The sequence below is a fragment of the Paroedura picta genome, chromosome 4, assembly GCF_049243985.1.
Source record: "Paroedura picta isolate Pp20150507F chromosome 4, Ppicta_v3.0, whole genome shotgun sequence".
Lineage (NCBI taxonomy): Eukaryota > Metazoa > Chordata > Lepidosauria > Squamata > Gekkonidae > Paroedura > Paroedura picta.
This window is the reverse complement of record NC_135372.1, coordinates 83,278,983-83,305,348: the sequence shown is the minus strand read 5'-3', so window position 1 is coordinate 83,305,348 and position 26,366 is coordinate 83,278,983. Positions and strand designations below refer to the sequence as shown.

The following is a 26,366-nucleotide window of genomic DNA, read 5'->3' as shown; positions in this document are numbered from 1 at the left end:
ATGGCCAAACAGATGTTAGTTTCCCTCAGCTTTGATCAGAGTCTGTCTCTGTCAATGAAGTCCTGAAGAATTCCTGTTAAATGGGAGCAAAATTACAAAAAATGGGAGCAAAAAAACAACATGAATCAATTTCAGCAGTAGAAATGTTCAACTGGAAGTTAATAGCTTGTGCTAATATAGGTTTTCTATGCTGCTTGTTCATTTAGTTTCTAGTTTTTCTAAAATGTAGTGTAGTTTTTCTAAAATAGAATATACATCAGTTGTCTTAAGTAAGCAGAAAGCTCCTTCAAAGATATACACTCTTATTTTAAAAATTAGCAAACTTTTATAACTTTCTATACCCAAGACCATTACACTGTTTCTTATCTTATGCCAAGGTGCATAAATGTTTGACTGACAAATTGCACTGGGAGAGATTTCCATAGCACATATACATCTTAGTAGCTTGAATAACCCTGACTAGCCTGATCTTGTCTTAACTAGGAAACTAAGCAGGGTTGGTCACAGTTAGTACTTGAATTGAAGATCACCAAAGAAGACTGGTGTTGCTGGGTAGATGAAGGCATTGCTTTGCAGGGGATTATTGACCGCCTAATGAGGACACTGACAACCATAATTTGGCGTAAAATATTTGGCCACAGACTTTATTCAACAATGAGCATGGCAAGCATGGGAAGAGAATCTTACCATCTTGTCACCCTACCACAAGGCAGCCCACTGCAGCCTTCCCCTCATTGGGTTGCATTGGCTATCCATCCCCAAAACCTGGACATAATGGCAGGTTGAAAAAGGGGGGAGGCAACATGGAGTGACCCCTCTGGGCACCCTGAAGGGGAAAAGAGGCTGAACAATGTCAGGCCATCCGTTTAACTGACGGCTAGCTCAGCCATGCTCCCTGTTGCCATGCCAACACACACCTTGTCCAGAGAATGCCATGGCTGGGAGTTTTCTCCCACCAGCCAGGTCCCTGTCAGCGTTCCTCCCCCGCTGCGGCAGTGGCCCCCTTTAGATGAGTCTTGGGGGCTTTATAGCAAGCCACTTCTGCTCATCTCTTGCCTTGAAAACACCAGGGTCCTTAGACAAGCCAGAGTTCAAATTAGGTCACCAGGAGTTGGCTGCAACTAGATGTGTTGATACATGTCAATAGATATTGCAAGATTTAGGATAGAAATAGATGAGTTTTAACCAAAAGTGAAAACCCATTGAAAAGTATACAGCATGGGGGCTATCGTTTCATGGAAAGGTGGAATTCTATAGATTCCAATCATGTTCTTAGTCCAGTGCTGTGGCTTTGTAGCGACATGAACATTGTGGAAGAAGAAGGTGTTACTGTATGGATGGTTCCACTGCAAATATATATCCCTTCATATTAATCATATTATATCTCTTCATATTATTGCAACTATAACAACATTGGAACAAAAGAATCAGAGTCCAGTAGTACCTTTAAGACCAACAAAGATTTATTCAAGGTGTGAGCTTACTTAGCTTCTGATGAGATCAGGCTCTCCTGGCTCTCCAGGTAAAGGCTAATCTGTAATTATACTGATTGCAGTTGTAGGCAAAGAAGTGGCTAATAATTCAGTTTTCAAAATCATTTACTTAGTGTTTGAAATTATTTTTAAAAAGGTAATCTAAAGAAAAATATAAATTATTGCATTACTTTAATAGAAATTAGCAATATAATCACTGGAGCTTTTAAAGGAGCAGAGTAAGGAATAGCCACTTGTTATAGCCCTAGTGTTAAGATATTTATAACATTTTAATTGGTCTTGAGAAATAATCATATCCTCCAATTTAGAATTTTGAGTCCTTGTATATGAGGACTCTGGTGCCACACCAAGAGAGCCAGCTGGGTGACCTTGGAATGTAATCCTGCTAGAGCTGTTCTCACAGAATAGTTCCATCAGAGCTTTCTCAGCCTCCCCTATCTCACAGGGTGTCTGTTGTGGGGAGAGGAAGAGAGGGCAATTGTAAGCCACTTTGAATCTCCTTCAGGTAATGAAAAGCAGGGCATAAAACTGACTCTTGTTCTTCTATATAGTTTGCAAATGAGAATATTTCATGTTAAAGGTTCATTGCATTTTTCTGTGTCTTGGCAGATGGTATATCAGAGGTTTGATAGTGATTTGCTGTATTTACCCCGAAAAGAAGCCCCATGTTTTCAAAATGTGTTTTATGTCTCCTTGTCCACACTATATCCCTTTTCTTTAAGTATATTATAAAACATTTCTCTTTAAAACCTGAAGGCTTGAAATTTCCAGCACTATATTCCAGACTATACGATGTCTGCCAATCCAAGAAGTCATGAATATTTTATTTATAACAATGATGATTGTGCTTTTAAATGTTACTTAGAAATTAATGTTTATGAGCTGAACAGACAAGCCAAATTGAAGCTGAAGTAGGCACTGACCTCTGTATTTCCTGGGTAGAATAGGCAATGAGAAGCAGGTACTCAAAGGAAGAAGGGAACTCGAGGGGGGAAAGCAGAGGAGAAGAACTGAATCAAAAAGGAGATTGAATCCCATCTACTAATTTGGACAGACCAACTAGTTCTTTGGTCATGGGCTTTTGTTTTTTTGTCAGTTTTGCTTGTTAGTTGAAACTCTGGTGGTAATTGATTGTGGATGTGAGCTTTTGGTGGCAATGGCCTTTCAGTGTGACTGCAGCCTCATTGAGGGGTTTCATAATATGCAAACAAGTTCATACCTCTGCATGGTAGGGAGAAATTGTAAATTCTTGTTTAGGCTTGTGCGATTCGGCTGCTTTGGTGGCCGTTCCCTCTGGGCGCAGCCAGCGCCACGCTGCGGGGGAGGAGGGCGGTGCCGGCAGCGGCGTGACAGCGGGAGCAACCATGCAGGCGCGGAATTCTGCGCCTGCGTGGTTTCGCCTGCTTTCACACCGCTGCCCGCACTGCCCACCCCGCGACGCGGCACTGGCTGCACCCGGTGGGAACGGGCGCTGAAGAGGCCGAATCGCACAACCCTATTTTTGTTAGGTACTTAGAAGTATAGTTATAGAATCATAGAGTTGGAAGGGGCCATACAGGCCATCTAGTCCAACTCCCTGCTCAACGCAGGATCAGCCCAAAGCATCCTAAAGTATCCAAGAAAAGTGTGTATCCAACCTTTGCTTGAAGACTGCCAGTGAGGGGGGGCTCACCACCTCCTTAGGCAGCCTATTCCACTGCTGAACTACTCTGACTGTGAAAATTTTTTACCTGATATCAAGCCTATATCGTTGTACTTGTAGTTTAAACCCATTACTGCGTGTCCTTTCCTCTGCAGCCAATGGGAACAGCATCCTGCCCTCCTCCAAATGGCAACCTTTCTAATACTTAAAGTTACTAACTTAAAGTCAAATGGAAATGCCACAGTTTAGCAAAAATATTTAATAGTTAGAAATTTAAAAATTTTGTCTGGTAGATTTCTTGAATCACTTTGCTCCTAGTGCTATTTTATTTTATCAGTTGGAGAAGTCACTTTTTTCAGTTTTGTCCTGTATGTCTTATGAACTTGGCTGCAGTGTGCAGATTTTTTAAATGTCTCTTACAGTGCCGGTATGTACAATAGGAGGGATACTCTTTAAATTTAAAAAAAAGTGGACAATCCCCAGGTTTGTAAGGAAAAAATCTTCAGACATTTTAAAAAGGAAAAGATAAACTAAAAGTTTGTAAATGCCAAGATTATTTATGGCATCTTAGCAGCCATTGTGGATTGCATAGGGAGAATCAGTATTGTCAAGAGTAATAATTCTAAATAGCTTCCATAGTTTCATTTTGAAACACAAGATGTAGTGTTGGGTGAAAAAATAGAAATGACAGGAAGATTAGCTTCAGGGAAGGAGGGGAGGAAAGCAAAATGAACCAAAAGGAGTCAGTGAGGCAGGGAAAGAGGACAAGTTATGAAAAAAACCCTTAATACCAACCTTGGAGAAAGGTTGGTTCCTATAGGACAGCTGTCCCAACCCAGTACTGGTCCGTGGATCAGTCGGTACCGGGCCACGGCTCCTCCTTGTCCTCCTCCCTGGCTGCTGCCTCGGGGGCTGCCCTGCCACTCTGCTGCTGGCTCACCTTTGGTGCTCTCCGGTGTCTGCCATGGCTGGGGCTCCCCCCTCGGTGTGGCACTGTGTAGCTGCTGCTGCCAGTGTCCCCCAGCGGGCGGTGGGAAGTCAGGGGCGCCGGTGAGAAAGCAAGCGGAGCAGGGGCTCAGGTGGTGGTGACACCCCTCAGTAAAAGACTACCCCCCCGGACCTCAGTAAAATTGTCAAGCATTGACCAGTCCCTGGTGATAAAAAGGTTGGGGACCACTGCTATAGGACACTCAATGGACACTGGAAGTGCTCATCTGGACCAGGGCCTGCTTTAGAAACATAAAGAGGCCTCAAACAATTTTATCTGGCTTTTTGACACATATTAAGGTCCTTAGTGTCCTGAATATTAAACATTTTATATTGTGTGTAAAGAAGCCTACTGAATATTTAATATTTCTTTTCCTGTATCTTATGTGTGCTGTTCTATTTATGCCTAACCATTGATAAAGGCGGCCATGCTGAAATGCATCTGCTCAGTGGAGGCATTAGTATGAATATACACATGGATTTTAATGAGGCTATACTTGAAGCCTTGGGTTTTAATTTTAATAAATATTAATATTCAATGTTCTACCCTATAGAGGCTTGAGCACATTTTCCTTATTCTGAAAAGAACTTTACAGTTGCTGAATAGTTAATTTCTCAGCTACGATTTTAAAATACAGAGAATTTTTGTTTCTATTTGAACACAGAAGACCTGAAACAGAAAATGACTGTGGAATTCTTTTTATTTGATTCTTAATTTCATATCAGGTCGGATTCTACCAGTTTTTCTGCTCCATCTCACCTGATACCCTTCCACACTGCAATTTTTTTCTTGGTGTCCATCTTGCCCAGCATAGCCCTTTCAAACCGGGCCCACTTGTTTTGACAGTGGAAAAGTTGATTCGGTTCCAGTGATCCTCTAGTCAATTTAGCTGTCTAGTTTTTTTAGATTTAGTGAAAGAGCTATCTGTGGTAGTCACAGAGTTAACCCTAGCAAGAGCTTGTTAGTGTTGCAAAAAGAAGTTTGAAGCCTTAATTTTTTCATCACTTATTCTAATAGTAAAATGTCTAGCCTTGCCTTGTGCAGATGACAAAAGATAGACTATAGGGCAACTGCAGCTCTGGTGAACGTCTCTACATAAGAACATAAAAAGAGCCCTGATAAATCAGACCTGTGTTGTAGTCCTCCATTTTGTCTCACACAGTGACCAATGAATTCCTCTGGACATCTAATAACACACCATAGAGGTTGACCTGCTGAAGCTGCCTCCTTATGCTGGTATTCAAAGGTTCTTCTTAGGTATACAAAAACTACATCTTTGTAAATTTCTAAAAAGGAAAAGGAAAAACCAACAACCAGGTTCAATGAGTACCGCATAGACTCCAGTTCCACATAAATCATTGAGAGGTAATTAAAGAAAGCTGGGGGAGGGGGATTTAGCCTGATCAAACCCCTAAGAAGTTAGAAAATCCTGGAGAGGGAAATTGTGGGAGGTGGCTTTTCCAAATGATTCCTACCTCTAGCGATGCCTTGTGGGCCTCAACTTGTGATCATTACCAGTTGTGGTCTGGGCTTTGTCTAAATATCCAGATAACCTGTAGTTGTTTGGTTATTTGTGATGTTGAAACAATAGATAGAAAAATGACTGACGTCCCCCACCCATTTTTTTTTCATTTATGTTGGCATGTTTTCTTAGAGGGGGAAAGAAATGACTGCAAGGAAGTGTTTAAAATCCTTCAGTATTTTTTCCTGTTAGGCTTATGATCCATTTTTGTTTTTTTAACGTATATTCTGTTGACAAGGCAAGAGGAAAAAGAATGCTAATTGTGTCTTTGCCTCTTAAAATGTCATATTTTATGTGTATAGGGAATCACAGCTACAAGCTATTCAGATGATCTCAAGATGTTCCTTTTGATTCATTCCACACTGCCCACCTGGTGGTTAGTGAGTGAACTGTTACTTTAAAGAATAGTTTTAAGTAACAGCCATGTTTAGGGCAGCAGGCTATTCTAGCAAAGAGAACCGTACATGTTACAGAAGTGAGTCTGCTCTGTGTGCTAACAAGGAAAATGCAGCTAGATGGTTTAATGTGCTAACTCCAAGGAGCAAATGTTGTATGGAAGAAATTTGACATTCCCTTTGTAGAGAGAACTGGACTTGCGAAGGATTCTTTTTTTTTTTTTTTTTTTTAACAAAATCTGTGGCAAGATGTTTGAAATCACCAGGACGCTTAGTGCCGCATTGTTAAATAATGAGGTAACATTTTGTCACATCTTCTGGGCAGTATTCTTTCTTCTTCTTCTTCTTCTTTCTCCATATGCTTAGAAAAATTTAATTTTCAAACTGAGAAATTTAAGAGAGGGAAAGTATAAATCCTCTTACTGTGTTATTTAGGGGGCCCCAATCAATCATTTTGTGTAACAGGATTGTCTTTTACTTGTGCTTTTAATCAGCTGCTGTTGCCTAGGACATTATGCCACGTAAGGCTTCTTAACTGCACAGAGTAGGTAGTTATTAACGCTGAATTGGCTTCTGGTATAGTCCATCTGGGCTCTGTATGAGAGAGCTTGCTGCCGGTTCCTGATGCTAAGATACCCGCAACCTTTGGGATGTATGCATGGTGGAGAGGGACACAGTGCTATGAGATCACTTCTTTTAAGGGAAACTGTCATTAATGAGTCAAGAAACAGCTCATTTATGGTAAGGAAGAAAAGGGAGGGAAAGGCAGTTCTGTGGTTTCATTTGGAAATGGAATAACAGTACATTAAGTTTTTGAGGGGAAGGAGCGATAGAGGGAATGCATGAAAATTGCACTTTTACTTGGACAGTTCCCGGCTGATGGCTAAGAGACTTTATTGAAAATTTTGATGCTTTACAGTTTGTGTCACTCCTGGTGATGTAGTGGCCAGTCCTTTACTCTGAAAGATGAATGGTGCTATTGGAAATATGTTAATAAGACTGACTTTTTTCAACAATAGAATTCTGCCTTTGTCTTTAGAGAGAGAGGCCTCTGTGGACATTTATTCAATTCTCTGGTGCTTTTTCTTTGCCTTATCTTTTTCTTCCTTTTTAAAAACAAAATTATTATCTTTAAGATTCTGCTTGTATAATTTTGGGTGTTTGTGCACAACAGAAACAAATCAGATATTTTCAAATTGGCAAGATACTCTAATTTATTTAGGACTTGATATCTACAGTTGTTTTTAGACAAAGAGCTGAGTCTTTCTGATGTCCACAATCCTTATTCAGTGGCTAATGAAGTATGCTGAGACAGAGAAAATGATGGAAAGAAGATCTCTTCATTGTGTTTCATTTTTGTTAACTATCAATGAAATAATAATTCAAAATAAACAGTATAAAAAGTTTTTTTCAGTGCACATATTATGTTACTGTTGGGGTACATATAATGTTGTTGTTAAATTTACCCTTGAACTACAATGATTTTTTCCCTTTGAAATTGTTTTTTTAATCTTCATCAGTTTGAATTAAAGAACCATAGAATGTAAATGAAAACAGGAAACTTGTGACAAGCTGGACAGTTCATACTAGTGCTGCACTAAATTTAAAATTTATCAGTGGTCTGGCTTTATTTCTTCTAAAATTAGCATCTCTGCCTGTTTAGCATAATGGTAATTTGATTATAGGTATGAGTGTGACATGTTTTTCAATGAAATATAAAATAAGCATATATCATAGTCTGTTATTTTACAGTGATATTTTAATGTGTTAGGACCTTGCAAATAAATTCAGTTACAAAGGAGTGGAAATATATGTTTAGTAATGTACATATCAAGGAAAGCATACATTTATATAGGTAAACTATTAAATTTATCACTAGTGGTACTTTCTCATAGTTTAAAGAGAAGGTCACTTGACAGAAATATTCTAATATACACATGCTTAACAAAACTTTTCTGATTATTTAAAAAAAGAAACAATACAATCCTTTTCAGGTAATAGCTGAAGTGTTGAAAGTTTGCAATACGGCTGTAACTGGCTGCAGCTGTGCTAAAAATAGCAAAATGTTTTAAACCAGAATAGAAGTGAAATAGTATTCATGAAAAATATTTTAATTTTCTCCGTTAAAATGCTGGTTAAGGTGATATTGGAAACATTGTTACATTGATTAGGAATTTAAAAATGCATTTAACATATCCAAAAATCCTGTTTTTAAGAGAATTTGGAAAATTATCCACAGTTTAAAACCTGTTGCATATATGAATCAATACAGTTAAAATGCACATTAAAATATTTTTGTCATATGTTTTATAGCCTAGGGGCAGAACATTAAATATGTATTTCTCTGGGAAGTAACTGTCAAGAAAGATAAGGTGGTTCAAATAGGCTGTAGTTCACAGTGATATATGAACGAGATGAAAGACTGTGGTAGTGGAAGCTTGACCGAGGTGTAACACTTAGATATCATAGTGTTGTAAACTCTTAGGTGTGGCCTGAAACTGCCCTTATGGCTCTCTATGTGTTAATAAGTAAGGGGGGGAGGTAAAGAGTTGTGAGTAAAAATCCATCCATGCATGTGTGCTGTTCTTAAACTGCCCCTTAATTACTAGACACAAGCAGCAGTTCAGAAATCTGGTCTCTGTTGTTGTAGAGGTCACCAAATAATTAACATTGTCAATCTGGCAGTAGCTAATTTCAATAGCACCTGATGTTGCAACGCCTCCTTTAGTTTCCCTAGCCAATCGGATCTTTCTTTCAGCTGACAGATGGTCCCATAAATGGATGTAAAAAGGAGAAGCTGTTAGCCAATTTCATCAAGGCTCTATTCAGTTGTTATCTACAGTCTAAAATCAGGGGGCTTCAACACAGTGCTTTTTTCTTTTTTCTTTCGCTGCATCATATATCTACACTGTGTATTTTGTGGATTTTTTAAAAAGATACAATAAAACATTTAATTCCCTGAACCATATCAAATCTTTAGAGGAATTGAAGCCTTGCAAGAACCATTATTTGCCATTAAGAATGGTTATGGTAGGTATTAGTAGTTTTTAAAATCTGTTTGTTGCAGCAGTCTTTCCTAGTCTGTGTATAGAACATATAGCTTTCCCCTAATCTGCATTTTGATCAGTCTGTGTTGTCACATGAGTTTAGTTTGCTCCCCGCTGGCTCGCTTGTTAAATGTCTTTATCCCCTCATGTCTCTTCCTTCTTTGATCTCTGTTTCTCTTGTATTTAATTCTTGACAAGCTTTTAATAAAAGGATGTAGTGTGCCATTTTATAAGATCCTTATAATTTCTGTCTTGGAATACGGAAAAGGCTGCTTTCTAATGCGGGGCTGTGTGTGGCGAACAGAAATACTGAAGGAGCGGGTTGGCATGGTTAATTTCTTCACATTCACATGCGGGCAACACATATGCAAAATGGAATCTTTGAAAAAATAAAATAAGCCAGTGCCTTGGGACTGATACTTTTTGGTTTGGTGTATTGCGCAGTAGGCATGGTAGTTTTTTTAGAGAGTGATTTATAGGAGCTTCGGTAAATGCTGCATATTGTATTTCAAAGAGTTTCCTGTCATGACCTCATAAAAAGAGGAGGCGGCTTGTATGTGTACCAGCGCCTAGTATATGCCGATTTGTTGCATCGTTGGGCAGGAGTTCTGTAAGAAGGAATGTCAGCTTTTACATAACGTTCTTTTTGCTTTTGACACTGTGAGGGGCTATAAGGGTCCATCTTTGTGATCACAGATGGAGTGGAATGGCTTGAAAATGGTAAGTGAACGGTGGCAAGAAGCTGCTTATATGTTTCATATGGCTTGAATGCCTTGTGAATTATGCTTGCTTAGGATGGCAGATTGTGAGCCATAAATAAAATTACTGGTCGTTTTTATTTCTAATGAGGGCACCTGTGTATGTGATGTATATGGACAACATATGCATACACACACACACACACACACACACACACATATATATATGTGTGTGTGTGTATAGAAGACAAGTGTCATAGCACTGAGTGCTTTATCCACTGATCATTCATTTAGATTATCTCCGCTGACAGTCACGGTGCCTTTGTACTATATGCCTAGCACATGATGCCTTTTAATCTTCATTTGTACTACACAAGTGCTAAGTTGAATAGAAATCTAATGACTGTATGTACTGTTTCCTTGGAATCTTAATGCTGTTGTGGAACAAGGGTGCTTTCTTTTCCCTATTCTTTTATGCAGAAGGGAGTTAAATCCATCAATGTGATAGTAGTATTTCTATTTTTAGAGTATTCTTCTGGCAGAAAAATCAGAAACTACATGACTTGGTCCCCTCCCCTCCCCCACCTCTGTATCTGCTTTTTATGCTTCTCATATAGATTGTGCAAAATGGCAAGATCAGACGCAGACTTTTGAATCTTGAAGAACAGAGCAATTCATGGAGGGGGGTGCAGAGAGAGGGGAAAGGGCATTAATATTCACCTCATTCTTCCTACTTTTGTTTCAATTAAACATTTTGCCGGCATTCGTCCCCCCCTCTCTTTGGATACTTATTATAAACTGGGGAACAAAGCTATGGTCTTTTCCCTATTCTTATAGGATTTTCTTTGTCTAGCTGCTTGTTTTGATGGGTGTAAAACAAATAAGATTAGACTGAGCAGCCGAACTGAAAGCGATAGCTGGGAGGAAAAGCCAATGAAAGGTTGCCGGGGAAACGAGCATAGGGGAAGCTGAGTGGGGGAGCAGGTGGCAGTCATGTGGGAATACTGCAAACAGTGTAGAAAAAAATTCTGTGGCTACCTCAATTATCTTTGCTCTTCTTTGTGGCAGTCACAACTTTAATTATTCTTTATACATAAGTGTTAATTACACTTCTGGTTTAATCTTACAGTGATTTGGGGGATATTTTAAAGGGCATCTGTTTCTTTTCTGCATAGGATGGGTAGGGGCTCTTTAACCATTTTATTACAGATGTATAATTGCATGTGTGTAAAAGTATAATAATTTGGAGTATTAGTACATTATAGAGATTCATGATGCTGACTAAAACTGATTGTCTCTTACAATATTCCATCAAATGGGAACTGTACACAAACTTGCTGTCATAGATTTTTTGTGTATTAAGTACTGTTGGGTTTGTATTTGTCAAATGCAGTGATTCTGTGGCAGAATAACGCTCAAAGAAGTACACCCATGCATTTCATGTATGGACCAGCATTTTCCAAAAATCATGAAACTGTACTCCTTTTCTTATCTAACTATAATTCATACAGTGTCGTAAATCTGTATCCTAGTAAATCTGTATCCATCCATCTTTTCTAAAGCGGTGTTTGTTTCAGTATACGAACTAGGGGCTGCTAAGTACAAACTTGGATATTTATTTACCATTTACCATTTACCATATGTTCCTGTGTATAAAAATTTACATAGAATAGCAAGATCTATTAAAATACAGTGATGGGTCTGTAAAGCACTAGAAAACATATTTTGACAAGTGATAAAAATATAATGAAAGAAGGGCTAAAAATGATTGCATATCAGATATATGTCCCATATAAGAGAAGCACAACACATCTCTTTTGCTTAACAACTATTATATTCTTGTCCATTGTGCATGATTAAAATATGGGTCGATCATTTGGAATAGAAATAGTATTAACAGAAGGCTTAAAACAGAAGGCTTTAAAAAAAGACATTTTAACTGATTTTTCTGTGTTCTTCTGGATAGTAGCAATTGCCTTTCTGTGTAACATAGGAAAATTAAGTTGTGTAGATTCCTGTATATGATATACAAAATGTTTTGCTAATGTTCTACCTTTATAATATAACTGTAAGCTTCATCCTGCATCTGAACTATCAAGTGCCTCCCATTCCACTCCCACCTCTGAATAGAGTCAGTATACAGCCCCATTGTTTTCTTGGAAGATTTTGGTAGTTTTGCCAGTTTGTCTTTAATTTAATTACTTTATACATTTTTTTTGTAGTTTGAATATTAATCAGTACCTGATTTATTTTTCTAACTCACATATCCCAATGGATGAATCTGTTACATTGTTGCTGTCTATATCTAACAATTTACTGTTAGCTCATACATGTAGGGTTATTTCAGTATATAAAAATTATGAATAGAATCTCAGACTTTAGAAGAAAACTTTGTGAATCATTTAAGATAATTGCTATAAATGAACATTTTATTAGCAAGCTAAAGCAAGCAACCAGTACGCATTGTTTAATTTAGAGATTTACATTTTGCCAAATTTAAAAAGATGAATAACTCCTATTTAGGAGGTGTTAAATTGAAAGCATCCTTTTAAACATAATTCTTAGTATTGATGTGATTTAAGTAACTGAAAGGTCAGCATATTCAAGGAGGTACTGTTCCTGCTGGCTGCCCAACCTTCCTTTCGTTTCCTTCATTTTACTTCTTTTAGCCATTGGTAAAAGGATCACCAAAATGTCATTTTAAAAAATTGCAACAAAAGGGTGGTCAAAATTCAACTGATTTGATTATATCTTGCTCTTAAAACATGGGGACTAGTTCTTTGCTTTAAAAGTTTGAGTTTAAATGGAAGATTCTCATTGTTCAGGAACCTTAGGATATTGTTGCTGGTCATTTTTCTTTTATTTTTTCATTCATTTTTTTATTTCACATGAGTGTCCATGGGTAATGAATGGTCTTCAGACTTTCCAGTACCTAGAATGTGCTAGGAATTATTTTATTAGAACCTGCTTCTTATATGCAATGTGTCCTACCCTTGCATAACCTTGAAGAGAGGTTATGGTTCTAGGTTGCACATGATGATTACTCATAAAGTATATAGTGATACCTTGTTTTTCATAAAATAGTTCTGTAAGTTTCATAATGGGCATGACTTATGAGCACTTATAGATGGAAGTATTTAATATATAGTCAAAATATATAGAGAATGGTACATGTTAGTTCCCTTGTGCGTGGTGTTTACTATATGTACTAACTTTAAATATATACTGATTTGACTTGGGGTCATTTTACTGGGTACCCACTTATACACTGGTAAATACTGCAATGCAGTATTTTTCCCCCCAATGTCATTAGGGTTTGGGGGAAAGAACAGTTTTAAGAAATGCTATGCAGGCCTGAATCACTGATGGGATCAGATTTTGCAAAATTAGCTATACCTTTTGGAAATGCAGTTGCCTATCTTCTGCCACTTCTGCCCTTTTGTAAGCGGTAGATGAAGAGCAAGTGGACTGTATTGCCTCTGTGCTTATGCAAGTGAGTCTGTGCATATTTGTAGTCCTTCTCCCTTTGCGTAGTAAAATTATACACACTGACCCTTTTTCAGAAACAGACAAGGTTGTTTGAGAGATAACACCATTCATATAAAATCAGAATTAATAATCTAGTCAAGGCAACCTTTTAAGGCCAGTATAGTTTTGCTTCCTCAACACTTCCTGAAAAGTGTTTGGGCTAAAATGACAGTATACTTAATTTCAGTCAAGGAAAAATGTGTTTCTCTTGAATATAAATTTAGTATATGTTCATGAAAACTGTCAGTGATGCTCAGATTTCATATTAATATTTTCTGTTACTGAAAATGATATGCTGAACATTCTTGGGTGCAGAATCTATTTATGGGTTAGTAATCTTAAAGCAGAAGCAAAGAAAGTGAGGAATCTACCTTAAAATGTCATCTCAGAAATTGTATAAAATTAGCAATGTCAGAAAAAAAACAAGGAAAGCATGTTGGATTGTGCTGATGCCCTTTGAGAGATAATAAACAATGGATTTTGAATTGGTGCAGAAGTGTGAAGGCCACTAATTTAAAATCTTAGGAGTTTGACTTCAGAGGAACGTTACTTTGTTGTTCACACTTTTAATTATTATCCTTTTTCCACTTCAAATGTCAGAGCACTGAGAATGAGCTCTAGTTGTTAAGCCCCAAGCTCATATGGGGAGGGGCGGTATGGAAATAAAATAATAACAATAGCATTCTGATACCATGATTTTGGAACATCAAGTATTTTTGTTTAATTTAAACACATTTCTAAATAGAGCAAGCATACATTTAATACTCATAATAATTTGATTATGTTGTCATACACTACATGAGATCATTTATATATTAATTCATTAGGAATTATCTCCATGGCTAGGGCTATTTATTTTCCACATTAACTATGTTCAATTGCTTTAGCCATTGCATAGCTTTTGTGCCTGTGGGGCCCTGTACAAGTAAAGAGGAACTGAGAGTAATTCCTATACATTATTCTTCTCTTACCTTTTAATATGAAGTAGCAATCTAGAAGAGCCAGGAAATACTGAGAAGAAGCAAGAACTTGTTAATTAAATTGGATAAAAAGACGGTAAGGACATAGAAGAAAAGGTAATCTAAAGACTGACCATGCTTGTTAGAAATGCTCTGAGGGGCTGTTTTTGAAATATATTTGAGAACAGGAACATAAATAAAATGCTGAAATATCCCCTTGTTACTAAAGTGAACACTTTAGGCTCTATATGATACTGTGATAAATAAAAGAGATGTCCTTGGCCTGGCCTCTTAAGAGATACTTTAACTTGAAATAAGCACCTATTAGTAAAACTATCAGAGAGAATGGTGATTGCCATGGGCACATCTGATTATCTCCACATGCAGGAGTGCTGAATCTGGTATTAGTTCAGTGTGTGGGGTGGCATTTCAGTGAGCCTGATAGTAAAGGGGAAGTTCTGTTTTGCTTGTTTGCTTTGAAATTGATGCAAATGAATGTGGAAGTTGTACAATCATTTGTAACGCTTCAAGGAAAATCCATGCAGAACCTTTCTGTGTGCACTGCGTGTTTCTGACTTTGGACTGTGATTCTGTTGGAATCTTTCCAGTAGTCAGTGTCTTTAAATTCCAGTCACTTTTGCAATACCCAATACATATTTGTTTGATGAATGACAGGATATTCCCCTCAGATACCCTACTGTTAAGATCTAGATGTTTTACTGGTGAATTTGGTTGTACTTCATTTTGGCCAGTGATGATAGTGGTATAGCTTATTTGATATTCTTTCAAAGATTCTTAGCACGTTCCTCCACTGGCTTGCACTTGAAAAATAACAGGTTGATCCCATCTTTACATAGGCCCCTCTTCTACCATGTAGAAAAACTGTGAAAAATGAAGTGTAGTAATAACAATTTTAAAAAGTCTTTAAAGTGGAATGAAAGTAGTAGTGTGATGTCTTTTCGACCCACTTTCCCTAAAACTTGTATTTTCTCACAGTCATGTAGCAACACGGTTATTTTCCACACCAGTTAGTTCTAGTAAGATGTAGCGTTTTACACTAAAGACCCAAGTATGGTAACTATTTTCAAAAGTATCATAACATTTTGTTCAGTCATGATTTTGCAGCTATTCCAAGTTACATTGATAGTTGTAAAACAAATTATTCCTAAACCAGCTTTTTCACAAATAAAATTACATGTATTTCAGTTTTTATGGCATTCAGGGGTATTCTTATTTTACCATATTTGTCACCACTAAAGTGCACTGATAATTAGGATTAGACAGCTTTCATATAAGCATTGTTTTACTAGACATTTGAGCTTTAAAGGTTTCTGTCAATTCATATGAAAATTGAAATACTCCTGTTTTATACTAGTTGATATCTAAAAGACAAAGGCTACCACTCTGCATGTGGCCTGCTGAAAACTCAAAGGAACAAGCATCCTTTGTAGAACTGCTGCCAAAATGTAAACTTAAAAATACTGTAAATGCACCACAGATTTTAGCTGTTTGCAATAAAAAGCTTCCAGTGATACGCATATACACACAGACACACACAGACACATGCTGTACACTAGTAATTATGCTGAGGTGAACCATCCAAGCGGAATACAAAGGAAGAAAACTGAACCATACGGACTGCAAGCACTAGAATGGTACACCCATCAGTGATTAGGAGGTGAAATAGTCAAACATATTTTCAGAAGAGCAAACTAGCATCTACAAGGCTTGACATTAACTTGTAACAATTAAAAAAACAGCACAAATGACCTGCTGTCCCCATCCTGCGTAACGTGTGAAGGGGGACTTGTGAATCTCTCCCTTTTGTGCCAACTGAATGCATGCAGTGGTGTAAGCATTGATCGGTACTGATTTGAATTTACTCTTTGTTGTTTATCTGCAAGATTATATGTTACATTCAGTATTCTATTTCTGAAATAAATGTCAAAGTTTTGTGCTCCAATGAGTCTGGCCAAAGTTTTAGAAAGTTCATTTTTGGTGTGAATAGCTAGCTTTGGTGTTTTATAGATTGTAATTGGCATATGCAAGTTATTAAAGGTCTTCCATTTTGCATCACTTCTTGTGTTGCTGTTGAAACAGAAATGTGAATACAGAAATCTATACTTGATCCTGAAAATCTGTCTCTTCAGTGCTTTAATTCCATTGTTGCCAAAGCTTGTGGTTAAGAGAAGTTGTATTTAAAAGACTTCACAGACATGCAAATCTCATCCCAATGTGTGACAGGTCTGCTGTAGCAATATTGTTTTTATTTTTATTTTTCTGTAAGAGCAGTTGTTCTAGAGAATTAGCTATAAGTAGATTGGTGTGAGCAATTTTTAAAAAGGCATATAATTCAATACTTTCCAACAAAGCAGTTTGCATTGTATTCATTGAGACTTTCTCCCCAAACAAGTGTGCACAATGTTTCAGCCATAGTGTAGTAGTTAAAACAGTTTTGACTATAACCACTGAAATAGCTAATTCAGTAGTAGTCATACACAGAAGTATTTTTAAGTTTAAAAAAATCACTGCAAGTCTGTCCTAGTCAGATAATCCTGAATGTGGTTAATGATTTGACATAGAGTTTGATAATTTAGAAAGCATGGTTTATTTTTAACAATAGAGTAGCAATTCCTGGAAAATAGCAGCATGTTTTTTAGTATCTTTTCATTATCGGCATCGTATTTAAAGAAAATATTTGTAAATTGAATATTTGAAGTGAGAATTATAACTGAAATTACCATGTTTCCTACATGCAAATTTATTCAGAGTTTAGACATGTGCATGTTTTAAGTGAGTCAGTAGCTTAATGCAGACATACTCTGGTGAAGAAAGAAGTTTCCCTGTTCTATGTACACCACCCCAAGACATTACAGATAGGGGCGGTATATATGCTGAATGCGTAAATTAAATATATAGATACAAAGTATATAAATAAAGGAAAAAACATTATTTGTCCAGTATCATTGGCTTCTTCAGCTAGTATTCTAACAGTCCATTACCCCCAGTAGGTGGTGATAGCTTCCCATCATGCCATTCTCTTTCATGGGTAGAATACATTAATAGATTCTTGAGAATTTATAAACAATTTGGCCAATTCTGTGACTATAGTGGACAACATTTGACTGTAATGCCTCATTTGCAAAGTATAACTAATTCTGTAACAACCTGGCTTCCATTCTAATGTGCATTTAGTTTCTAGTACTCCTTGCATAATTCCCTTGGTCTTTTCTATTAACAATTTCTATGGTTCTTTTTTTTTTTTTGCAAATTATCTTTCTGACCCTATATTTGAAACCGTGATCCAAATTCAAATTACCGAATTTTAAGCAACTCTCAACTTGTAGTAGTAATTTGAAAATGTTGTCCTATGTTACCTTGATACTCTATCAGAATTGTAAGAGACCTTGTAATGGATGGATTATGTTCTATGCCATATGGAGTTCACTTATAGATAAAAGTGGTCAGTTGAAATATTCTACCTGACTTAGAAACTGGATCTCTCCACTTCGATAGCATGTACTAAAATTCAGGATTCTCAACATGATTGTATTCTTAGCACAAGATTTTGTGTGATGATAACTGTATAATTTTAGGACCTATAAAGGTAAAAATATAAATTGCTTGTTCAACACAATTTTTGTAACATTAAACATTTATATTTTCCTTAGTCAAAGAAAGTTCAGTAGGATTGTCTTAAAAGGCTGGCTACTTGTAATTGAATGGTTGTAAGTTTTCTGCAAGGGATGTATGTCATTTGCATTGTGTCATTTGCTGTTTGTTCTTTGTGGCAGTAGCTGACGTTACTAAAAGCTGCTCATGTTTTACAGCAATAGATTTTTTATTCATATGCAAATTTCTTATTGGCAAGATCTGGTGGGTTTTCCACTGCTTTTGAATGACCCAGAACTGACTATGACATATATTTCTTATTTCTCTTCATCTTTTTGCTCTTGGATTTTATCTCCTAGACCTATGCCAGTCATTATCTAATGTGGATAGTACCTGTACTATGTGGTCCCTTATGCTTCTAGGTTTTAACAACATTAAGTCAACAGTGGGGATATTAAGTTATTCATAATTATTAAATCCCAACCAGACCAAAGAAATTTTTCGAACTACTTAGTAGATAATATTCATTATCAGGGCTAGACAGCAAAGTTTGGAGTTTGCCAGTGCCAGTAGCCTAATGTTCTAATAGTTATTTACATACTTATTCATTCATTCTATTTATATATTGCCCTTACTGTGACATCTCAGGGCAATGTACATAGAACCAGTGGGGAGCAGAAAGATACATTGTAATACATTGTAACATTTGGAATGTTAAATGACATAACAGTCATAACAGTAGTAATGATTGGGTAGGTACAACAGCTAGGGAACAAACAGTTTCTGTTAGGTTCAAGTGAGTTGCCGTGTTGGTCTAAAGACCAACAAAGATTTATTCAAGGCGTGAGCTTTCAAGTACAAGCACTCTTCCTCAGAGTCTGAGGAAGAGTGCTTGCACTCAAAAGCTCACACCTTTGTTGGTCTTAAAGGTGCCACTGGACTTGTTTAGTTTCTGTTAGGGATATTGTTGGATGTTAGGAGTTGCCTGGTAAAGGACCAGGTTGTAGGCAGGTCCTCATTTCTGGCCTTCATCTGAAAGCCTGGAGGAAGAACTCCGTTTTGCAGGCCCTATGGAATTGTTCAACTTCCAGAAGTTCTCACTTTTTAGCACAGAGCCACAGGAAAGCCAGATACAACAACAGAAAAAATTCTCCATTTGCAGCAGAAATATGATTTTTCTCAGGAATTTTTCCAGTGGAAAAGCTGGACATTTGGGAAGTTCATACAATATTACGGTTTTACTTCATGGATCCTTTCTGATAATGCTGGTGCCTCCATATTCTGATCCACAGGATCCAACCCTAGGCCTTGTTCATATGATGAATGATACAGATGTTTAAAGCACTGTTTTAACTTAAGAGCTGTTTCAAGTATGAATCCTGGATTCAAGGGCTAGAAGAGATAGCACTGCCATTGGATTTAAGTGGACTGCTAAACAAATGACACTGTTAGAGCCAGTTTGGTGTAGTGGTTAGAGGTGTGGACTTCTAATCTGGCAAGCCAGGTTTGATTCTGTACTCCCCCACATGCATCCAGCTGGGTGACCTTGGGTTCACCACGGCACTGATAAAGCTGTTCTGACCGAGCAGTGATATCAGAGCTTTTTCAGCCTTACCCACCTCATAGGGTGCCTGTTGTGGGGAGAGGAAAGGTAAGGTGACTGTAAGCCGCTTCGAGACTCCTTTGGGTAGAGAAAAGTGGCATATAAGAACCAACTCTTCTTTTTCTATTGGAATGGTACTTCCAGATGTTCAAGAATATAGAACATCTTCTGGTACTTGATTCAAGGACCAGAATCTGGGGATCTGGCAAGTCTGGTTTTGCTTCTACAAATGTTGGGAAGGCTTTATATAACACAGCCTCTGGTTCTTTGTTTCTCACTTCTCTCAGATGCTACCATCTGCACTGTGGAATAAATGAATGTTTGAAAGCACTCTAACTGAATGACAAAGTGACATGTAAAAGGGTTGTAAAGCATATTTTAGTTCATGCAAACCTCTCATTTTATAAAATCTATGAAGCTCAAAGTTAAAGGTCAAAAGAGGCTATGGCTAAGAATTAAGAAATAAACTTAGTTATAATAATATTTTAAAGGATATGTTATTTATGTTGATGGAGCAGTATAGAAATCAATTTGGATACAGGGTAACTCATTTTCTCTACAGTTATTTGCACATTTGAGCATGTTCCTTAACATGCATATTCAAAAGCAAGTCACAATCAAAGGGGCTGACTTCCAATTATGTTTATATAGAACTGCTGCATTACAGTGTACAGTATAACTGTATTACAATTTCACAATTACTTTATTGGAATAGTTATTTTCTGAGTTCTTCCTCTAAAGAGATGAGTTTCTTTTGTTTTTGCTTGATAATACTGAGCTTTAAATTGGAACTTGGGTAATCAACCTTTTATTATTATTTGGATGGATGCCTTCAACATTTATCTCAGGTTTTGACTATACTTAAAGGTAAAGGTAAAGGTATCCCCTGTGCAAGCACCGAGTCATGTCTGACCCTTGGGGTGACGCCCTCCAGCGTTTTCATGGCAGACTCAATACGGGGTGGTTTGCCAGTGCCTTCCCCAGTCATTACCGTTTACCCCCCAGCAAGCTGGGTACTCATTTTACCGACCTCGGAAGGATGGAAGGCTGAGTCAACCTTGAGCCGGCTGCTGGGATTGAACTCCCAGCCTCATGGGCAAAGTTTTCAGACGGCTGCCTTACCACTCTGCGTCACAAGAGGCTCTTGACTATACTTGGGGTACAGTAATTTTTAGCTTCAGCTAGAATACTGATGCTTACATTTGCAATTACTGTCTAAATAATGTAATTTATATTTTTAATTTCATAAGCTTACCAAACAGTAAGTGCTATATTATGTGTGATATATTTCCTATTCTTAAAGAAATAAGTAAACTTAGGTTTAACATAGCATATATTGCAGATTCACCACCAAATGTCTGTTTCTCAGCAGGGAAATTTGGGTGGCTGAATGGAGCTGGAAGGTGCAGCAGACCATTTAAATAGAAGCAGGGTGGACATCAGGGAAAATACCTCCTACAAGGTCCACCTGCCTGAAGACCAACTTCCCCCAGCCACCCCAGGTAGAGCCTGTTTTGCCAGGAAGGGGAAGAGTAGACCTGAACCTTGCACAGCCACTGAGGCCACCCAGCCCTAAAGCTGACCACATTTCCCAGCTGGCCCATACCTTTGTGTCACCTCACCTCTCACTCCCGCAGACCTGGAGACGGACTCAAGGTGACTCAGAGGCCAGAATCTAGACTTTTAAAATTCTGTAACAAAAACTGTATTTATGCACATTAGGATAATACATCTCAAATTTAAGTATAAAATGGAAGGGCTTTCGGCACCCTGACAAGAGATCAGTCAACTCTCTCAGTTTATGGGAATGGTCTCCTTTAGCATACCTTTCCTGAATCTATGTGTTTCAGAATGGTTGAACCCTTGGTTGTTTCAGGAAAGTACCTTTAATTGCTAAAATACCCAGATAACTAATGCTCTTATATGCTCCCTTGAAGTTAGTGTTCAGATATTTGTTCTGTGGCCAACTAAGCATCTTTAACCGCTCCTGCGGTATTAAATAAAAGGGTAAGGCCACCTGGGGAGGAGTTAGGGCAGGCCCTGTCCAGGATAAAAACTCAGAGGGCCCAATCAGGAGCCACGAAGCGGCTCCTGATTGGGCCCTCCGAGTGTCCATCCAGGGCCAAGCAGCCAATGGGGAGGGACGCGAAGCGCCTTCCTATTGACCCCTCACCAGGACAGGCCAAAATTCCATTCACCCAGCCCAGTCTGGCTGCCAGTCTGCTCCTGACCACCGCAGGGAGAGGAGGTCAGCAGGGCTGCCAAAGGGAATCAGAACACAGGCTGTTCCAGCCCCTTTTGCCCCAAGGCTGTCCTAACTGTCATGTCCAACTGCAAATTGCCTCAGAACCCTGACAGAGCTGGCAGGAGGCTGCAGAGTGCTCCCCCTCCCCCCTTCAGGCCTGCTGCGAAGGAGCCTCTGACAGGCCCTGACTGAGGGAAGGAGGCCTTTCCAAGATCAACGCAGGGGAGACTGAGGGCCTTCCTTTTGAGGGGGGGTAATTTCCCCTTCTGCCAAACAGTTGCCTGACAGGGAGGCCACAGAAAAGCCCCTTTTCACTTAAAATACTGCTCTGCTCAGGGTTAGACACAGCCAAGCCATGTGTCTTTCTTCTTTGCAACTCTCTACAGGTTTGAGGCCACTGCACAGCGTTATTCTGCAGAGGAAACTGGGTTTTTTTTGTCTCCTGTTTCATCTGCACAACAACCCTGTGCAGTAGGCCTCAACATTCAACCCCATGCCCTTACAGACTGGACAACTCCTCCCCTTCCTCTTCCCACTGCCAAGCTCTAGCGCCCGTTGTATTCTTGGAGACAACGGGCTTTGCCCCTAGTCTTAAATGTTCTTGTTACCTCACAGCACTATCATTCTGTTCTGTGAGTAGATGTACTATCAGAATGGAATGGCTACTGGAGTTTGGAAAACAGCCCAGAAAAGAACTGATGTCTCCCCTTTTAGCAGATCGATTGTTCAAACTCTTGGACATTTAAGTATATATTGCTTAAATTATATAATTTTTATTTTCATGATCTTTGTATTGCTTTGCCCAGGTAATTAGAAAGGTAGTTAAAACAGCATTTTTTTACTCTGTTTAGAGGGGATAAATGTTAAATGATATCCTGAGGAGAGAGTGGAGCCATGGTTTTAATGTGTGTTGGCCATTTTAGAACTAGACTGATTAACGGTTTCTGGAGTTCATAAATCCTGTCTCATTGCAAATGTCTGCATTGTGTTTACTGAGCATTTATAGAAATAAAAAGAAATACCAGTGGTAGATATCCCGTATTGCAGAATACATTTGGTTCCCTCTTTCTGAACTGTTAACTTAGGTGCTTTTTCACATTGAATGGTAATTCCAGAGCCTTTTAGTATTTTAGTTGTTTTTTCTTTCTATGTTGTTAACATGTTATGAGCATTTTTCAGACCTTGTAAGCAAGACAGAAGTGTGTCTGAGAAGCCTCTAGAAACTTAATTGTAATTTAATAATTACAGTCACCTTGTTTCTAGGAATATAACTACTTTAATATTTGGCTCTGTTAGCTTGTAACCTATGAAATGTGGGCATAGTATACCTTACATTCAGCAGAGTTCCACCTCTGGAGAAATTGTTGTACAACTAGTCGTGCTGCATATGCCATGGTAATCATGGCTTATATGCTTGTATAAATGAGGGTGTTGATCATTTACTGCACTCAGCTTTGTATAAATGCATTATTAAATAAATGACAGCTGTACAACTACACGGTTTTATGCTACAATTGTAGATCGTATGCTATGCCCTGTACAGACGTGTTGAAATACTTTCCCTAGAATTCTCATTAGTAGGTTAAGTTCCTGCTTGTTCTGTGTTATGGATCATAAAGCACAATCTATTCTCATGTTTTATTAGTAACATAAGATGATGGGTATTTATCTGGACTTTTTGGTATGCTGGCGATATGTTTTCAGTTTCAGCTTATAATATAATCTAATGAAGCTCCTGATGAAAGTGAGTTTCAGGTGGTTTTGTCTCCTGTGGAAGAGCCAAGATTCAAGTGTTGTAGTATCTTAAATACCAATAAGAATTTAAGGGTATAAGATTTGGAGAATCAAAGCTCTCTTCATCAGATAATGAATCTCAGAAATTAGATTCAAGCATTCATCTCATGAATGTACTCTGCTTAGGTAAGGTACTGTTTTCTCCATATTTCATTTTAGCTCTAATCATTGTATACTTCTGCATTTTTATCTTTCTCTCTGAAGAGAATGTCCTTGATCTTGTAGATGTAACTCTCATTAATCACTCTGCTTTCAGTGACATAGAAAGGAAACCTGCTTCAATTCTGGGTGGCCTCAGTATGGTGGGGGAGTCGAATAGCAGATTGGCATTTCCATTGCTCTGTGGATTTGTGGATCTTCATTACTTAGGTCATTGACTATGTATGTGAGATTATAGGAGAAAATAGCATATAAGAATTAGATCAGAATAAAGATCCATTTAGTGTAGCATTCTGTTTCTGATAATGACCAGCCCAAATGTCACAAAGAAGCTGAAAAGTAGAGCATGATGATTATAGTCTTCTTGTTTGTCTTTTGCCTATGTGTTTCAACATATGTTGACTTTTCCAGCAGTGACAGTGACGACTAAGTAGATATTGACTGTATCCTCAGTCGTTTTGATACTTGTCTCACATTAGAATTAAAAAATTCTTTCCCTTCCCATTCTTCCTCACAATTACTATGAGGTAGTTTAAGCAGTAGTTTAAGCAGGTAGTTTAACCAGTCAACTTTATGGATGAATGCACATCTTATCCCACATCTTCCTAGTCAGAAATGGACACTGATAAACTAAACTGTACTGGCTCAGCCAGTTTTGTAGCTTTGTTGGTGGTGGACAAGTTCTCCAGATCCTCTTTTGTTCTATATTTTTATTCCCTTACAACGGGGTCTGGAATCAAATTATACCAGTTAATACAAGTCAGGGTGTCTCTTGTACACAATACTGAGTCAGATCTTTCCTCAGTTGCCCCAAATTAAATTATTCCAAGTTGTAATTTGACAAAAGAGAACTACCATCAAGGAGAGGGGAGTAAATATATTCACTGTATCTGAAGAAGTATGCACATAATGAAAGCTGATACCCAGCTTGATCTCAAAAGAGCCACTCAAAACTTCTTAATATGTCTGACTTCTGACATAACTCTTGTCCTGTGAATTGCCATGGATACAAATACACTTTCATCAAGAATCTTTTGTCATTGTGAATGAATGCTTGACATTTGTCAGTATTATTGCAATTATATAATTATACAGCTTAGGTACCTGTAGATTACTGGGGGTTCGAATCTTTAGTATCCAGCAACAAAGTTTGTCCAGGACAGATAACAGATTTTTCAAATCTGAGGTCAACAGATGATAACAGAGTACATTGAAATGAGCATATCTCACAGGAGTAAATTTGTATCCTTACTCATAAAAAAGAATGCAAATTAAACTTACTGTATGCAAATCAGTACTCAAAACACTGAGCATGCCACCCAGTCTTGTCCTACTTGAATGATAGGATGTTCCCCATCACCAGCATGGTTAGACTATTAACCTGAATCATTTTGTAGCAAATAGCCACTTAACTTTTTTGAAGCAGCATGATCACATATTAATGTGGTAGCTTTATTTTTTTTCCTGATATGTATTTTATGGTTATAGATTGGCCTTTGTAGTTTTTTAAAATTTGTTGTCCCTATATTATGAACTGAATTCCAGATTTAATAGTAAAGATATAGTTTTGTCACTTTAAAATTAAATTGATAAATTTCTGTCCGTTTAGAACTATTTTTCTATGACAGGTTATTTCAATTAATAATGAATTCTGTTTTAAACTATAGGTATTTAGGAAAGTGAAACAGAAGATACCCTTGTAAAAATGTATATTTGTTGCAAGCTGTTATGTCAAAATGTAGAGCGTTAAAAGGATTCATTTCTGGGATATTGGATTTGCCTGGAGGCAGAACTGCTCTGAAACTTGGTTTCCCCCTTTTATTTTGTGTTCATGATGTATTTATTAAGCAAATAATAGTAAGTCTAGTTGTGCAGTACAGCTGCTTTAAAAGAAACAGCAATTGACACTGAAAACTGACAATTTGTTATTGAGCAGAAAATAAGTGTTTGCTGTTCCTTTCAGGGTCTTTATCCACGGATATCGCCCTATTTCAGCAACAAGAAAACAGTATTAATGGCAGAATCTAGTCAAAGTTGGGCACTTCCAAGTCCCATTGATTTTTGGAGAAATTTAAGCATGTGTATAATTCCACTTAGACTCAGTGTATCTTAATAGACAAGCTGCTTTCTTGAAACATGAAAAATAAACTCGCCGAATGTCTGTGCTGTAGCACTGGGAAACTTTATTTTGCCACATTTAATTATATTATATTGATGATGAGATCCCAGTGATACCAGCTGTCGTCCAACTGAAGAAAAACACAGCTATTCTCAAAGAGGGTGCAAAATGTAGTAAGTGTGTCAGGCAAGGATCTGGGAGACTCAGATTCAAATCCCAACAGTACCAAGGAATTTTCTGGGTCTTTGGATGAGTCACTATCTCTTAGCTAACCTAGGTCACAGGGTTGTTGTTAAGATAAAATCATGGGAGAGTGATGTAAGCCACTTTGGGTTCCTATTGGGAAGAAAAGTGGTATAATTGCCAGCTTAATGAGTACGTTAAGAGTAGAAGCTTCTCATCTTGAGAACAGGGCTTGATTCCCCATTCATCCATGTGCAGCCAGCTGGGTGACCTTGGGCTAGCCACAGTTCTCTCAGAACTATCTCACCCTCACCTCCCTCACAGGGTGTTGATTGTGGGGAGAGGAAGAGAAGGTAATTTTAAATCTCTTTGGCCTATT

General features: G+C 37.9%; 1 protein-coding gene across 7 annotated transcripts in view; it reads left to right on the top strand.

The window, feature by feature from the left end:
* Positions 1–26,366, top strand: part of ELAVL4 (ELAV like RNA binding protein 4) — a 144,190-nt gene that overhangs the window by 39,052 nt on the left and 78,772 nt on the right. For 2 of the 7 annotated variants that reach the window (XM_077333799.1, XM_077333798.1), the window contains exon 1: positions 6,649–6,781. The exons of 2 other annotated variants lie outside the window; for them this stretch is intronic. In XM_077333799.1, coding sequence (XP_077189914.1) covers positions 6,665–6,781 — 117 coding nt within the window. In that variant the 5' untranslated portion in view covers positions 6,649–6,664. Of the gene's footprint in view, positions 1–6,091; positions 6,338–6,648; positions 6,782–8,838; positions 9,071–9,595; positions 9,808–26,366 lie in introns of those variants that run through there. 3 more of the 7 variants (XM_077333800.1, XM_077333802.1, XM_077333801.1) reach the window with 3 other exon arrangements.